The 15,458-nt window shown below is 46.5% G+C and overlaps 1 protein-coding gene and 1 long non-coding RNA gene across 7 annotated transcripts in view; one reads left to right on the top strand and one right to left on the bottom strand.

Annotated features, from left to right (window-relative positions):
* Positions 1-15,458, top strand: part of SRGAP3 (SLIT-ROBO Rho GTPase activating protein 3) — a 219,984-nt gene that overhangs the window by 179,037 nt on the left and 25,489 nt on the right. For 3 of the 6 annotated variants that reach the window (XM_045579123.1, XM_045579120.1, XM_036430976.2), the window contains 5 exons: positions 1,745-1,772; positions 4,253-4,339; positions 10,823-10,853; positions 11,946-12,006; positions 13,986-14,063. In XM_045579123.1, the coding sequence (XP_045435079.1) occupies positions 1,745-1,772; positions 4,253-4,339; positions 10,823-10,853; positions 11,946-12,006; positions 13,986-14,063 (285 nt within the window). Of the gene's footprint in view, positions 1-1,744; positions 1,773-4,252; positions 4,340-6,726; positions 6,830-10,822; positions 10,854-11,945; positions 12,007-13,985; positions 14,064-15,458 lie in introns of all 6 variants that reach the window. The other 3 variants (XM_045579122.1, XM_045579121.1, XR_006741097.1) reach the window with 3 other exon arrangements.
* Positions 7,244-8,554, bottom strand: LOC123652047. Its single transcript, XR_006741098.1, has 2 exons — positions 8,498-8,554; positions 7,244-7,417 (listed from the first exon to the last, which is right to left on the bottom strand). It is a non-coding gene; the product is annotated as an uncharacterized LOC123652047 (long non-coding RNA).

The following is a 15,458-nucleotide window of genomic DNA, read 5'->3' as shown; positions in this document are numbered from 1 at the left end:
GGACAGCATGGCCTAGAGGTCTGCTCCTGCTCCATGAAAGGAATGAAGTACTAGATCATGCTGTATGGAAGGACTTCAAAAGCATTAGGTTTAGTGAAAGAAGCCAAATGCAAAAGGCCACATCTTTCATGATTTCATTTGTAAGAAATGTCCAGAATAAGCAGATCTGTAGAGGCAGGGAGTTGATTAGTGGATTCATGGTGTCTAGGGGCTGGAGGTGAGAAGACAGAGAGGCTTTGAATTGGCGCCAGGGATCTTTTTCATGTGATGGAAATGCTCTAACATTGAATTGTAGGTGACAGCTGCATAACTTGGAATATTAACTAAAAATTATTGAGGTGTACATTTCAAGTGGATGAATTTTATGATATATAAATTATACCTTGATTCAAAATTAAAAGGGGGGCAATCTAGGAGTCCAGGGGGGCATGGGATCTGGAGATAATATTAGGGAGTCCTCAGTAAGCATTTGAGATCACCTAGAGAGAGAGGGTGCACAGAAAGAGAAGAGAAGTGGTTGCGGGTATATGTTCTGGAGACATTCCTACATTTAGAGGTTGGATGTGGGCAGATGAGGAGGTGACAACAAGAGAAACTGAGGAACAATCTGGAGGGTAGGAAGGACATCTGAGATAAGAACCTGGGAAGTGTGGATCCATGAAAAGCAAGAGGAGTACGCTTCTAAGAGGAAGGAAGCAATGAGCTGAGTTGAATGGTGCTGAGAAGTCAGATAAGAGCAGAGAGAGCATTGGACTCAGCCACGCAGAGGCAGAGCTGGCTCCATGGAGTGGTGAGGACAGAAGCCACTGCACTTGGGGAGGGAGGAGGGACAGTGACTGCCAGTTCCTTCAGGAAGTGATGGTGTACGCAGAGCTGAGAAATGTGGATGAAGTTAGAAGGAGTTAAAAAGCTAGCATATACATATCCAGAATAGGTCTATATGTGAATGGAATGATCTAGAAGAGGGGATAGGTAATGCTAGCTAGAGAGAGAGGAGGCACTTAGAGGCACAGGGCTCCTGAGAAAGGTAGAGGGATGGGACCCAGAGCACAGGGAGAAGGCCTGGGCTTTGGCAGAAGCAGAATGCTTCCTCAGGAGTACCAGCACGTAGCAGGTGAGTGGGTGGGTGCAGGTAGGTGGGCAGGTCTCTTGGAGGCAACACCAAGACCCCATCTTACTGATTTTTCCACGGAAGGAAGTGAGCAGGTACTCATCTGTGAATGAAGGCAGCAGGGATGGGAAGGGGTAGCAACTTTGAGGAACAACAAGAAAGTATCTTGTGGCTGATACACTTCAGGGCCACTAGATCTTTATTGATACAAAGCAATGCACAGTCACTGGGCTTTATCTTGCAGAGCGAATCCTCTGGGGTGCTTGTTAAAATGTAGATTCAGGGGTTCTTATCTCAGAGATTCTGACTCAGGAGGAGCCCAGAAACCTGCATTTTTTTAGTAAGGGTCTCAGGTGGGACTCTGATGCAGACAGCAGACTGTAGTTTGAGAATCACTGAAAAAAATGTATGTGAACAATAAAAGTGAAATGTATGTGAACATAACCCCACCAATAGGAGGTACTTGGGATGTGATAACAGGCAGTTCTTTCCAACAGACCATACCTTAGGCATGGTTTTGTTCTTCATTTCACAGATAATCAAGACCAGTTATTTTTTTGTTTTTAGAAAAAAAAATATGAATGTTCTCTGGTTAAAAAACAATTAAACATCAATATATACCTTTCTTTCCAGGGGAAAGAGCAGACTGTGGCACAACCAGGTAAGAGCTGGGCATCTTGTTATCTCTCACCTATTTCCCTGTGGTTGTGGTGGGGGAAGAGGAAGTGGAAGGAGCAGGAGAGGAGGGGAAGAGAAGGTGGAAAACGGACTCTGCCCAGAGCTCAGATGGGTTGGGATTTCTGAAAGCGGGACAGCTCTTCCCTACTGTCCTGAGGAGATGGTGTTTTTGTGGCTGTTCTTTTGGTTCTAGCCTTAGATGGAAGCCATGGCCCTTGTAAGTTGGAGATGGGTAGGGTGCTTCCAGAGCTGTTATGGGTCAGTGGGGTATCCCCCCTCCATGGCACTGGCCATCCAGTGGGACAGTAAATTGTATCGCTGTGGCTGAGGACAACCAGGAGAGGCCAGAGGCTGTGTGGTAGCGGTTGACTTGTCTTCCTATCTGTTATATGGCTGCTGAGCAAACTGCCCAGCTGAGCTGGGGGCCCAGCCTAGGGCCCGCATTTGCCAAGGCTTTGGATTTGGCTGGAATCGCACACATTTGGGCATATGCATGCGCATACCCACATAAGCGTGAGCAGATGCCCCGAACCCTGGCTTTGGGCCTCACCCGCACTTGGATGGGGAGTCCCTTGTTGGGAAAATAACAAACGGGCAACTCTGCTTTCTCTCCAGCTTGCTCAGCATTACCCTTTGCGCTTTCCCCTGAGCAGACCAGAGCCAGTGAACACTTTCCACTCAGCAGCTGGTAGCTGATGGCTGACTTCAGCGACAGGACCATTCCTCCACTTTCAGAGTTTAGATCCATAAGCAGGCCTGTCATTGCCCCAGGTTGTTCTTAGAGCCCGTCTGTGCGGAGCTCCCAGCAACAGCTCTCCTACTGCCCAGCATGCATTCAGCCGTGACCTAGGGGCCTGCCCTTTTCCATCAGGTGCCTCATCCTGAGCCCGGTGACCTGATCACATCCTTTCCCCACAAATTTTTCCCTGTGGCCCAGAACCCCGGAAAGCTGTCATACTTGGCAGGAAGGGAGGATGAACCCTGTACTCTCTCCTCATCTGGAAGGGAATTGGCTGGGAAGAGGCTTGGAAAGCCCTGGGGGTTTCAATTTGCCAGGCCCAGGATGGTGGAGGCTGAGGCTGTCCAGAAGCTTAGCCTGTGCAACTGTCCCTCTAGGCTGGGAAGTCTGGGAACATCTGGATGATTCATTATGCGAGGACCTCTTGCACACAGGTGTGCAGATGTGCAGGGTCACTTTCTAAAGAACTTACAGAAACAGACTATTTATTTATTTATTTATTTATTTATTTATTTATTCTGGCAAGGTGTTATCATCGTCCCAAAACAACAGAAGCCACATTTTACACCAAAATTTATAAATGGTGAGACAGGTGGGGGATGAATTGAACTGTCCCTCGCTTCCTGTGAATTCCTAGAATTTACGTGGGAGAAGATTGTTCCAGCAGGTTGCTTGGAGACAGTCCTTGGCCAGGATCTGCCTCAGGATCTGCCTCAGAGAAAAGCTGAGGTTTTTTTTTATTTTTTTATTTGGGGGGTGGAAGGGATATTTTGTTTTTTAAATAAAACCCACCAAGATGTTATATTCCATATCTTCTTTGACCTAGCACCTGGGAAACCCAAGTTAAGATTACTAGGTCTCCCACTTAGACACATTGCACTATATTGAAACCCCAACCTTCTGTGCTCTGGTCCTTGGCCAAGGTCAAAGGCAACTTTGTCAGTAAATTAAAAGCTTCCCCTTATTTTCTCAAATCATTTTTAACTTATTGTGCAATGAATTGTCATCGGTAATGGTTTTTAAGTTAATCTGAAAGGCCCTTGGTGAGATGTTTCTATACTGTGGCTCTCTGTATTTCCTGTGGTTTCCTGTCCAGGGTCAGTGTCATTGTGAATAATCATTTGAGCAGGTCCCCTCAGCCAAGTCACAGTTGGCCTTGAATAGATATACCAGTTTTTGCACATGAGCTTTTTCTCATACTTAAGAACCTTATTTTATGATAGCCCATATTCATAATAGCCTATAATTTAGGCTGAACAGACACAATAATGCATTTGAAAAGTGTATGGTAGATGTCCAAGCCAGATGCAAGTGTAAGGTTTGGTCATTCACACTAAAGACTATCTTCCCTAATCCAGGTCAATTTGCCCTTGTGGTCTGGATTAGAAGTGAAATCACTGGAGATTTCTGTCCAAACAGATACAACCCAGTGCACACCCATGCACAGCCTCCAAGAGCCTGACCACCATTGGACTGTAATATTTGGACATTGACACCTTTGTACATCAAGTTATCTGGGGGAAGACTCTAATCACTGTCCTTTTGGTCACAGTAATTTTGAGGCCAAGTGCTATGTTGCCAACATGTGTTAATTTTCACCTTGGTTGAAAGGCAGAAAGGGGACATTGGTCTCTGGTTTCTCTTTCTTCCTCTCTGTGGCTTTCTCTGTTCCCGTTTTCCCTGCTTCTCTTTCTTTCTTTCCTTTTTGCTCTGCAACTGAGCAGCAGAAGAGATGGAAGGCTTAGGCTGCCCCACTTTCCTTGGCTGAGCTGCCCCCCTGCTCCCCACTTTGTGCCTCACCCAGCATTTCAGTAAGTCTATTTGATGTCATGCAAAGTTGGGATAGCTACGTTTCCTTGTCAGATTCCAGTCAATACACAGAGCACCACACAAAGAAAGAAATCCCTGTGATTCCAACAGCCCTTTGTTTTCGAGGATTTTTATAGGAGAAATGGAGAAAAGTATTCTATTTTCCCTTCATTCTATTTTATCAACTTAAAGGGAAAAAAAATCCTTAGGACTTATTTTAAGGAAATCCACCAACTGGGCACCTGAATATTTTGATACAGGGTGTCCAACACCTGCATTAAGAGTCTATACTCTCTCTGGCCATGGGAGTTAATAGATAATTTAATGCTACTTCTCAATGTTCTGTGATAAAAATCAGTTTCCCAATTTTGCACTCACATATGAACCTGGGGTAGGAAGAGCTGACTTCTATTCATTCCCATGACTGAGGGCAAGTTTCTTAATCTCTCATCAGCTCATTTGCCTTATGTCTAACGTGGGTTTAATAATTCCTACCTAACTCACAGCATTGTTGTGAGGGTATAACACCATGTGAGATAAGGAAATGACCTGAGAATGTTCAAAAACAGAAACCCAAAACACTATGAAGACAAGTTAGCAAAGTTGCTGTCCTCAAGTTATTCCAAATTTCAAGACTTAAAACCTCTGGACCTGTGACATATATGGTACTCTGTTTTGAATTTGGAAATTAAAAAGCAGATCTGTTGTAAGAAATACCAGCCCTATATACCCACATCCTTAAAAATAAATAACTTACAAAACCGAAATGACATGGACTTAGCTAACCAAATTGGCAAAAGATCCAAGATGGGCTCGAAATAATTTTGCCTGTTGTTGCTTTTCAAATTTTTGGTCTGTGCTGTTATTTTGGTTGTAGTGTTTGGGTGGCATGATATTTGGATTCAGCTGTGTCTTTGCCCATGCATGTCCTGGAGCTAGCAGCATTTGCTCAATACTCAAACGCCGAGGAGAAGTTGGTTAGTGCTTCTAGGATGGCTGGGCTGTTGAGGAGACACGCACAAGGCCACTGGGCAGAGGCAGCATGACTCTCGTTCGCCTGGATTGGCTCCAAAGCCCATATGATTTCTTGCCCGTTTACAGAACTCAATCAAGACCTGGGGACCAGGTCTTTGCTCATCCCGTGTGGACATTATCTGTGCCTGGCTGGGTCCCTACTTGTTGTTCCCCAAATTGTGGACCAAGCCATTTGAGAACGAACTGCCTCTTTGGATGTGGGGGCCCTCCTCCTCACCTCAGAGCCCTTTGCCCTGGAAGGCTGGCGGCATGAGTCAGGCCAACTTGGGTGGCGAAGATGAGCAAATAAGCAACCCAGGCATATGCATGGTGAGCAACTCTGGAAACTGGTCCAGATGTTTGTGGCTGTTTTCACTGTTCCTGGTGGACTGTGTTGCGGTTTCCCCTCCCTGTGGCCAAGCGTGGAGCACAGGGACTGGAGATCCTAAAGCAAAGCAAGACACTTTCAACCTGACCCTATGGGTCCTCCGCTGGCAAGGGTTAATGGGAGGGGCGAGTCCTTGGCTGGAAATGAAGGAGTGTCCTCAGGCTCCATGATTGTTTCCGTGGGGAAAATCTTGGATTTGGAGCTAAAGAGGCCTGGGTTTGGGGCCTGGCTCTGCCAGTTCCCCTCTCTAGGTCTGTCTTTGCCTCTTTAAAAGGAGGCCTTGCATACAGGATCGAGCTGACGTCAAGTGTGGCAATGGAGCTGAGAAAGCGCTGTAATCGAAGTGTACTTGACTGAAGGACAAGATATGATCATCATCCTGGGTCACCCCAGGATCCCAAAGAAACTGCAGCCTCCCTCCCGGCATCAGTTTCTTCATCTCTAAAAGGAGAATAATAATTGCCTGGCTCTTAGACCAATGGAATAAAGATTAGTCAAGTGCATTTGAAATGCCGAGAGGCATTAGGAAGATCCGTGCCCTGGTACGTTGGGAGTTGAGACTTGGTGATAAATTTAAGCCAAAATAATGAACATTAACCCTTCCAATCATCTTTGGAAGTCTCTTGCTTTCTCGGGCTACAGATTCCATCTCTCCCCTGAGTCCCCCTCCATGTGGTCAGCTTTGCAGGATGACAGCCTCTGATGGAGGTTCAGTGGTTTCCCAGACACGTACTATATCTCTCCGCTACGATTCAGAATGCATTTGTGTTACACGAGTGTTGCTCCCGCCTGACACTGGGGTAAATTAAGATCCCCTAAACACCCAAAGGCCTTCCGATGGAGCATGGGACGCCACTGTGCAGGGGTTCAGGGGCTTCCATCTGCATTTCATGTTCTCCTCTGGTCGTGGGTTTTAAAAGCATCTGTCCCAGTTGTATGTTTTACATTGGTTACTTTCTTGATTTCTTTTGTTCCGTTTTCCCCTAGGCCCCCCTGTCTTCCCCCTAAACCACAGAAAATGAGGAGACCTAGGCCTCTCTCAGTGTGTAACCATAAACTATTTAACGGCTGTATGGAAGCGTTCATTAAGGTACTTGTTGGGTGCCACAGAGTCCGCGAATATGCCCAATGTAATGGCAGCCTTTCTTCACCTCCTCCCCTTAGCCAGCAGCCCTGCCCCCACCTACCAGAACTTTCCATCTGTGCCCTTGGCCTGGCGCTATGGCGAACTAGCTCCTCCCTGCAGCCTGTGCTTAGCTTCCGTGGGGGCTTCTAATCAGAGCTGCTTTTGTCTCTGACCAGTGCCTTGCTGTGATTCTCAGGGGTAAGATCATGGTGAAGTCCATGTGGGGCTGAGATGCCAGCACGGTGGTTCCTGCCAGCCCCATGCTGTTGCTCCGGAACTGTGGTCCTCGCTAGCTGAAGGGACAGTCAGATAACCCCCTGCCTCGCTTCACACCCACGTCTCCCAGGAAGAGCTTGGTTGGAAGCAACACAAAGAAAATCCCTGCAGGCAACAGCGTGATTTTATTTTTTTCAGTCAAGACTATCCCAGCAAAGGAAACAAAATCCGTGTGACAGAACACCCTCCTACCAAGTTTTGCTTCTTGTAAGGTTGTTTGGGAGAAGGGAGACAAGCTGAGGCAGTTCCTTTAGATTCTCGGCTAACCCTTTATACCTTAGATGAAAAAAGAAAGCGGTTCAACTAGACGAGTTTCACTTTTCTTGCTTCTTGGACGAGAAGGGTGCAGGATCAAGCAACCTGATGGAATGGCTTGGGCAAATTCAGCTGGTGGTGGAGTTGACAGGGCAGCAGGTGGGGAAAGACTGAGGAAGGAGAGACTCACTCTTAGCATTAGCCAAGGGGAACAGGAGAGAGGGTTCCCACCACCATTTAATGGTCACTTCAGAGCTCACCACCATCCAACAGAGCCACTCTCTGCAGAAAAGAAGGCTGGTGTCCAATAGGGGAAAGTGTGGCTTCGGGGCTTTGCTGACAGTTTGGGGTAGTGGAGGCTCCCTTGCCCTGCTCTCTATCCTCCAACCTCAAGGTGCACCCAGGACTTACAGAGGGGTGGGGCACAGGATGCCTGGATCTCAGGACTGTCTCTGCCTGGGAGCTGAGTTCTGGGGAAAGGACAGTGGGCACAAGTGAGACTGCCCAAGTGGGGAGCAGTGGGGGCTGCTTCGGGACACCTCAGAGGAGTGAGGCATGGAGTCCCAAAAGGTGGGGTGCTGTTGGGTGCATCAGGAAAGAGGTCTTATTTGGAGGTGTCCCTGAGTGAGCACTCTGCCACCTCATAGGTCACAGGAGGATGAATGAGGCTGTGTCAAAAAGGGTTCTTTCTTCAGCCTCCCTCCTCTGACAAGACTGCACCCGGCACCTTGGAAAGCCCCTCTCTGTAGCTGAGCAGGGCTGAAAGGTGTGTGGACTTTTCTCCCTGCCATCCAGGAGCTTCAGGTGTCAGTCAGGAAGATTTTGACACAGAAAGCTGAAAGTGCAAGACGATTCCATGAGCACTTGGTGAATTATCCCCATGGAAACAAGCTCTGTGTGAGCTCGAAGCAAGGAGAACTGTGCTCAACAAAGCAGGGAGGCTTGGGGAGGAGGCAGGGCTTTGAAAGGAGGGTAGGACAGAGGAGTCTCTGAAAGGAGAAACAGGATAAGGAAGGCCCGGAGACAGGGATGCCTTCTCCACTTTGCTCAGCTCTTTGGAAATGGGCGATGAGTGAGAATGCGGAAGGAGCTGACGCTTACCTGACAGGATTGGAAAGTGTTCTGTCTGAAGAAATAGTCTGTTAGTAGGCAGCTCCTACATAACTGAGACCACCAGGTCATTCCACTTTATTCATCCTGATAAACACATCAGAACTTCTCCAGCAACACGAGAGTTTGCCCCTTGGAGGTGGCCACCCTGGGCAGCTGCATTCTTATGCTTAATGATATGGCATTGCTTCAGCTGGCCAGTCTTCCCCAGAGCCTGCAGCATGGCCTTTGTCAGTGGTGCCAAACTCTGTGTTAGGGCGGACACCCTGGTCTTTCAAAGCTCAGCTTTGCAATGCCACCAGAGGTACAAAATGGCAAGAGGCACATGCCAGACTGGGGCTGGTGGAACTGGCTCTGAAAAGACCCCCACAAAGAGGGACACCCCAAAGCACTGATCCATGGCACAGCCTCCTCAGGGGACTATTTGACTGAAAAAGAAAGAGATATGTTTAATGATTAGATGTTTGTATTGTTACACTGTACTTACGCCATCTGCTGTTGGTGCAGTTCAGCGAACTCCTGTGCACTTGCTGTGAGGGAGGTAGTGTGTAGACAAGCTTGCATGCAGCCTGGTCTTACTCTCAAGGATTACTAACTTTCAGAGAATGAAAAGGCAGTGTAACACAGTCAATTCTTCATCCTCTGAACAGAATTGAACTTTCTCTTATGATTCACATGCTTCCTGGAAGGATATTCTGCATGGATTAAGAACTCCCAGCTTTGAAATGCCAAACCTGTGAAAGGCTTTCCAATAAAATAACATCACAGGGACCCCATGATTACGATGGTTTGCAGGGTGGAAAATGTCCCGCCTGTGGGCTATATCATTTGGTCTGGCCCTGCCAGAGCAACTGCAGATGGGACTCAAAATTCAATAAATCTAGGAGCATAGATAATTTTTCATAGCAACATAATTTTTAAGTTGATAATTTCATATGGCCCACAAATAGTGTTATAAATATCCAAATGGCCCTTGGCAGGAAAAAGGTTCCTCAGGCCTGGTTTTGAAGGACAAGGAAGCATCCCCAAGTTAAGAAGGACAGATAAATTTTGCTGGAGTTATATAATACATTTCTTAGGGCCCTACCTTTTTGAATTGACCTTTTTCAGAATCCTTGATCATTTTTTTCTTCTCTCAGATAGAAAGAAACCCACTTTTTATTATAAAATTTGAAGCCTGGGAGGTCTGCCCCTGGGCAGAGGGGGAGTCCTCACCCTATATCTATAAAACAAGAATGGTGATTACCTACCTCACAGTGTGTGATAGATACCATTAGCACAAATGAGCTGAGAGACGTCATCTTTCTAGAACACTGCCTGGCACCCAGTGAGCTCTGTGGACATGTTGACTATTGTCGTTGTCATTAGCTGTTAGGAGATTGCACACAGAGCCCCATCTGACCAGGCTGTTTGCTCAGTTCTGGGAGGCAGGTGGGTTTAGCCAACATATAATTCCAGTTGTTGAGATGCTGGCAGCTGGACAGATGATACCCGCTAGCAGATGCACATTCTCCAGTTTCTTAGTTTGGGACATAGCACTTCCCCAGAGCTTGACCTGCTGCACTGATGGGGAAAGAGTGTGCTCCCCTGAAAAGGGGCTGCTCAGGGTTCTTAGCGAAAACACAGGCAAGATTGGGAAGGCATTCTGACTCTGCTGCCCTTCCTCTCCCAGTCTCTCTCAGCTTTGAGTACCCTGAGCTGTTCTCAGTGCTAGGGTGAGGGTGGAGGGTAGGAAGGGAACAAAGCCCTGTGGCTACTCAGGACAAGTTACCTAGGCTATTTGGTAGGAAAGCATGGGAAGCTGTTTGGAGTTTGGAATCAGGCAGAATCCTATTGGGGGGCCATCCGAAGGGCATGTGATACATATGATCTTGGTAAAATTAGCTTTTTCCCAGGAATGATGTTTCCTGGGCTGAATTCCAGGGACAGCGTTGCAGGTGTGTGGGCAGCTGGGCTAACCCGAAAGGGTCTGGCTGGGCTCTTGCCCACTGGTGAATAGCGAGCCGCTATGTTGAGAAGCCAGGGATGGGGTGAGGAAAGGCTCAGTGCACACTGTCCCTCCACTCTGACAAGGACTGAAAGCCCCTATGTCACCTGGTGTTCAAGACAGCAGCGCTGAAAGAAACTCCCAGGAGGCCCCAAGATGCAGGGAACCCTACCCCACGCAGGCTGGCTGGCAGGCCCCCCGGACCTTTGGCTGCCCTTGCATTTGGGCGTTCACGGACTCTGAAGGATCTGCTCACTCTAACTGGTCTTACTCCTGCATAATCTTTTCTTTTTCTCCTGCTCTGCTGCCTGTTTATTTTTTGTTATCAGAGGAAGAAGAAATGCTCGAACCAGGAACCAGGTACTTACTAGAAAGGTCCGTTAGCCCCCTTCAACTGGATGAAACCTGTCTGTAGTACTGACGTTAGAACAGAGCCCGCCTCGCCTGTCACCAGTGGGTCTGTGCTATCATTCCCTCCTTGAGCAGTCAGTCAAGGAAAGACTTCCCAGGTTGGGTGTGGAGGAGTCACGAAAGCATCTGAATGCCCCTTACAAGAGCATATTGAAATGCCTTACTGTTTCCTCAATTTCTGAGGAGGCTGGTCATTTAATCTGACCCCTTTTAAAGAGAATTTTAAAAATATTAAGTGCTCTTTCGTGACCTAAGTAGCAGAGAGGCCAACCAATCACAGGATTCAAAAGCAAATTACCCCTTGCCCAGCCCTCGATGGCCATGGGCCAGTCTAGGAAGATTTCATTGAAAATACATTCACACCCTAAATGCCATGTTTAGAATTGCACGTTAGTCAGCCTGTTTGACTAAAGTCGGCCACTCAGTGGTCAAGGGCTGACTTACTGTTTCTAGAACCTTTGTTTATAACACTGCTAAACAAGTACCTACCTGGGTGTTTAGTTTGTAACATCCTGAGTGGAACTGGTCTTCCCTTTTCAGAGCTCAAAAGGCCCCTGGGTCCAGAGCTGGCATCTCCCATAGTGCATTCTTCTTAATTCCAGCATAGGCATCGGGTACTGCAGTCCTGGGAGGAGGCCTTGGCCCTGCTTTCTCATCCCTGAGCACTGGGAGAATAGCTTCAGTTGGGGCAAAGTGGAGTGGGAGGCAGAGAACCCTGCAAGAGCAGACTCCAGCCCCTCCACACAGTGGTTCCCCCCCTCTCCAGATTGCCTATCAGGCCTCTGGGTCCCTGATTCCTTCCCAGCAGAGTAAGAAGACAGAGCATTTCTTTAAAATTATCATAGCTATGCCTTTTTTTGCACATAACTGAAGTCTTTCTATTTTAACTGTGGAGCTTTTAGGATTAGCAATTCCTTGCTTGTTTTCCTACTAATCTGATGGTACTAATATTCTGGCTTGAGTTTATAATCTGTGTTTGCAATGTCTGTTCCCCCATGACGGTTGCCAAGCCCAATAAAACTCACAAATTTTTTTCTTAAGGATTCGGGACAAGCTATCCCGCTGGTAGTTGAGAGCTGCATCCGATACATCAATTTATACGGTAAGCTTAATCATGGGGCAGTGTTTTCAGCTCTTTCCAGAGCAGGTGCTAGGCTTTTCTCAAAGGAAATGGATTCTAATTCATCTGAAAGGCTTCCTGTCGCTGCTCTGCTTCCGAGGGGAGACGCTTCGCAGAACAGCTGCCTTTCTGAGTGCTATCTTTTGAGCCTTGTGTGTCAGGAGATAGAAAGACTCAGGAACTAGGAAAACCAAGGAGCAGCGAGGGCATGCATGGACTGGAGGACCATCTTAGCTACTCCTTCACTCCCACCCAACCCCAGAGCTCTGTGCTTTGAGCACTGACTGCAGCTGGTGTCAGTCAGTTAATACTGCAAGTGTGTAGTAAGCTCCATGAAGGAAACACAGTGTATGGGATTTGCTAACCACAGTATCCTCAGCACTTAACTCGTGCTTTCATCGATCTATTTATTTATTCCTCCAAAAATATTTCTTTCAGAGAGCATAGTAGGCACTGTTTGGACAATGGGAATATAGGCTTGAACAAGATACCAGCCAATATAACATAGATTATATTACCAATTAGAAGGTCAAGGAAATAAACAAGCGGAGAAATAAACAATGTAAGTTCAAGCAGCAATAATGCCTATAAACTAATGAAGAGGGAGTAGAAATGACTGGAGCAGGGCAGGGCTGGTTTGGCTAACGTGGTAAGCAGAGACCTCTCGCAGAGAGTAATTAAGAATCCAGGGCCCTTTAAGAGTCCAGTGAGTAGAGGAGGCCGGCCATGCAGTCCAGGTGTAGAGAAAGACAAGTGTAAAGGCCTAGTCTGGGACAAAAGCCAATGTGACTACAAGAATGGGCCAGTGACTTAGGTAGGGGGTAGAAAGTCAGTATTTGTTAACGAAAGAAATAAACAAGCCCTGACCATTTTGGCTCAGTGGATAGAGCATCGGCCTGCAGACTGAAGGGTGCCCAGGTTCGATTCCGGTCAAGGGCATGTACCTTGGTTGTGGGCACATCCCCAGTAGGGGGTATGCAGGAAGCAGCTGATTGATGCTGCTCTCTCATCTATGTTTCTTCCTTCCTCTTCCTTCCTCTCTGTAAAAAATATAGTTTTTAAAAAGAAAGAAATAAACAAGCGCCTATCAAGCAAATGCTTTGTACAAACCAAACTTTGACAAAAGCCTACCTTTTACGAGTAAACTCTTTCCTAAATTATAATGTGGACAGTTGTCTTATATAGGAAAACTGAATCCAGGAAAAGGATCAGAGTATCCTCCATTAATTCCCATTTAAAAAGAGGGAGGTCTTTTAATGCCCTCAACCCTATGGGTTGCTGTATGTCATTACTGTTAGGGCAGGTATTAGCGTCTCCTTTGTTCTGGCCTTGTAGAAACACTTGAGAAAAATGAGACTATTTTTTTTTTTTTAATGATTTAATTTCTTCTAAATTTCTCCATACCAGGGCAGCATATACTTTAGAATCTAGCTTTTATTGAAGGAAGGAAATGTCTGTGTTAGGGGAGAGAGAACTGAGGCAGTGGATTTGATCCTTGTTTAATATCTTTGTGGCTATTTCACCCAAATGGCATTTATAAACTCAGACCAACCTTCCTGGTTCCAGAGCAACTGGTAAACTCAGTAGCCATGTGCACCAACTGGTTATTTGCCTGAGCTGACTTATTGGTTAAATTGGAGGTTATTCATTGATCCAGTCTTGATATAAACTTCTCGTGGCCTTTTCCTCCAAGCCCAGACAAGAGATACAGACATGTGAAGCAGGATGTGTCTGAGTGTTCTGGCCAGCCACACTTCATTGCAAAGGTTATTTTGGGTTTCTACCAGGACACTTTCATTGGGGGAATGACTCTCTTACAAAGGATGGTGGGAGAAAGGGACAAGCAGTGGAGTGAGTCATCAAAATTCCCAGTGTTCTGATGAGCTCAAGGCCTTATGGCATTTTTTCTCTCTTTTTTGTTGTTGTTGTTTGTTTGTTTATTTGTGTGTGTGTTCTTATAGGACTCCAGCAGCAAGGGATCTTCCGAGTGCCAGGATCTCAGGTCGAAGTCAATGACATAAAAAATTCCTTTGAGAGAGGTAGGTGCAGAGTGACCATTTCAAGCTTGTGGCCAGGGGCAGCCAAGGTGGGTGTTAGCACGTTTTAGAGCCAGTGGTGTGCAGTGACTTCACATTGGTAGCTTGAAATCAGCCATGGTGGGAGTGTTTACACCACGGAAATTGGCAAACACAAAGATCTTTTATTTTTCTCCTCCAACGAGCTAGCTGTTAAGCATTTACCAGCTAGTGGTAACTTTTTCTAGTGGGCCACACAGTGGTTGCTGGGAAAGAAGGCCTTGTAAAGCTCTCTGGAATGATCATGTGAGTCTGCAAAGGCTGATATGTTTTATAAACATTGGAAGAACATAGATAACACTGCTGAGTGGCTTTTAGAATATCCTAATTCTTAATTTTCTATGTAGTGTTTTTGGCAAAACTACACTTTGGGAAGAAGAGACTGTACACTCCTCCCACCCTCAGTGAGGTTACCTAGTTCTCACTTTGATTAATCAAGGATGAAAAGCTTATTAGAAATGAAGTGACTAGCACAAAAGGTACAAATGTGGCTTGTTTGGTTGTAACCTCCTTTGGCCTCAGATTCCCTGATGGGGACAGATAGATGGCCAGTGACAGTGTCCATGCAAAGTGAGGATTCATTGGGTCAGGAGTTCAATTCTTAATCCACCTCTGCTTTTTATACTAGGTGCTTATCTCACATCCTAAATAATATCTTTGCCTCCAGTTCACCACTTTTATGGAAGAATAACATCTCCACAATCTACTCCTCTTAACTCTCACTTACTGCCTTTTTCTGTGAGTGGTTCTGATATTAAGTTTGATCCAAGGCCCCAAATCCCAAATCCATTTCCCCACAATAGATCACCTCCCAACTTTTAAAAAAATCCTTACCCAAGGATATGTTTATTAATATTTAGAGAGAAAGGGAGAGAGAAAGAGAGAGAGAGAGAAAGAAAGAGAGAGAGAGAGAGAGAGAGAGAGAGAGAGAGAGAGAGAGAGAGAGAGAGAGAGAAACATTGATTTGTTTTCTCCCTTTCACACCCCAACCAGGGATTAAACCCATAATCTTTTTGGTGTACAGGATGACGCTCCAGCCAACTGAGCTACCCAATTTACAAAGCACTTTCTTACCCATTGTTCTAACAGCCTTGGGAGATACACGGTTTATCCCTATTGGCTGTGCTCTGGACAGGCCTCCCCCTGGGGTTCTAGCCTAGAATTATCTCTACTTATTATGGGGCTTCCCCTGGAGGGCCTGCCTCCTGTGCACACTCACCCCCTCCCTAACTTCCCAGTTCCATCCTGAGGTCTAGCTCAGAGTGGAGAAACCATTCTGTCAGCTCCAGATGGTCACCACTATAGCCTGCACACATCCCTCTGAGGCCCTCTGGACTCTGACTTGGAGCCAGAGGATTC

This window comes from Pipistrellus kuhlii, unplaced genomic scaffold (genome assembly GCF_014108245.1).
Source record: "Pipistrellus kuhlii isolate mPipKuh1 unplaced genomic scaffold, mPipKuh1.p scaffold_m20_p_11, whole genome shotgun sequence".
NCBI lineage: Eukaryota > Metazoa > Chordata > Mammalia > Chiroptera > Vespertilionidae > Pipistrellus > Pipistrellus kuhlii.
This window is presented reverse-complemented; position numbering and strand designations above follow the sequence as displayed.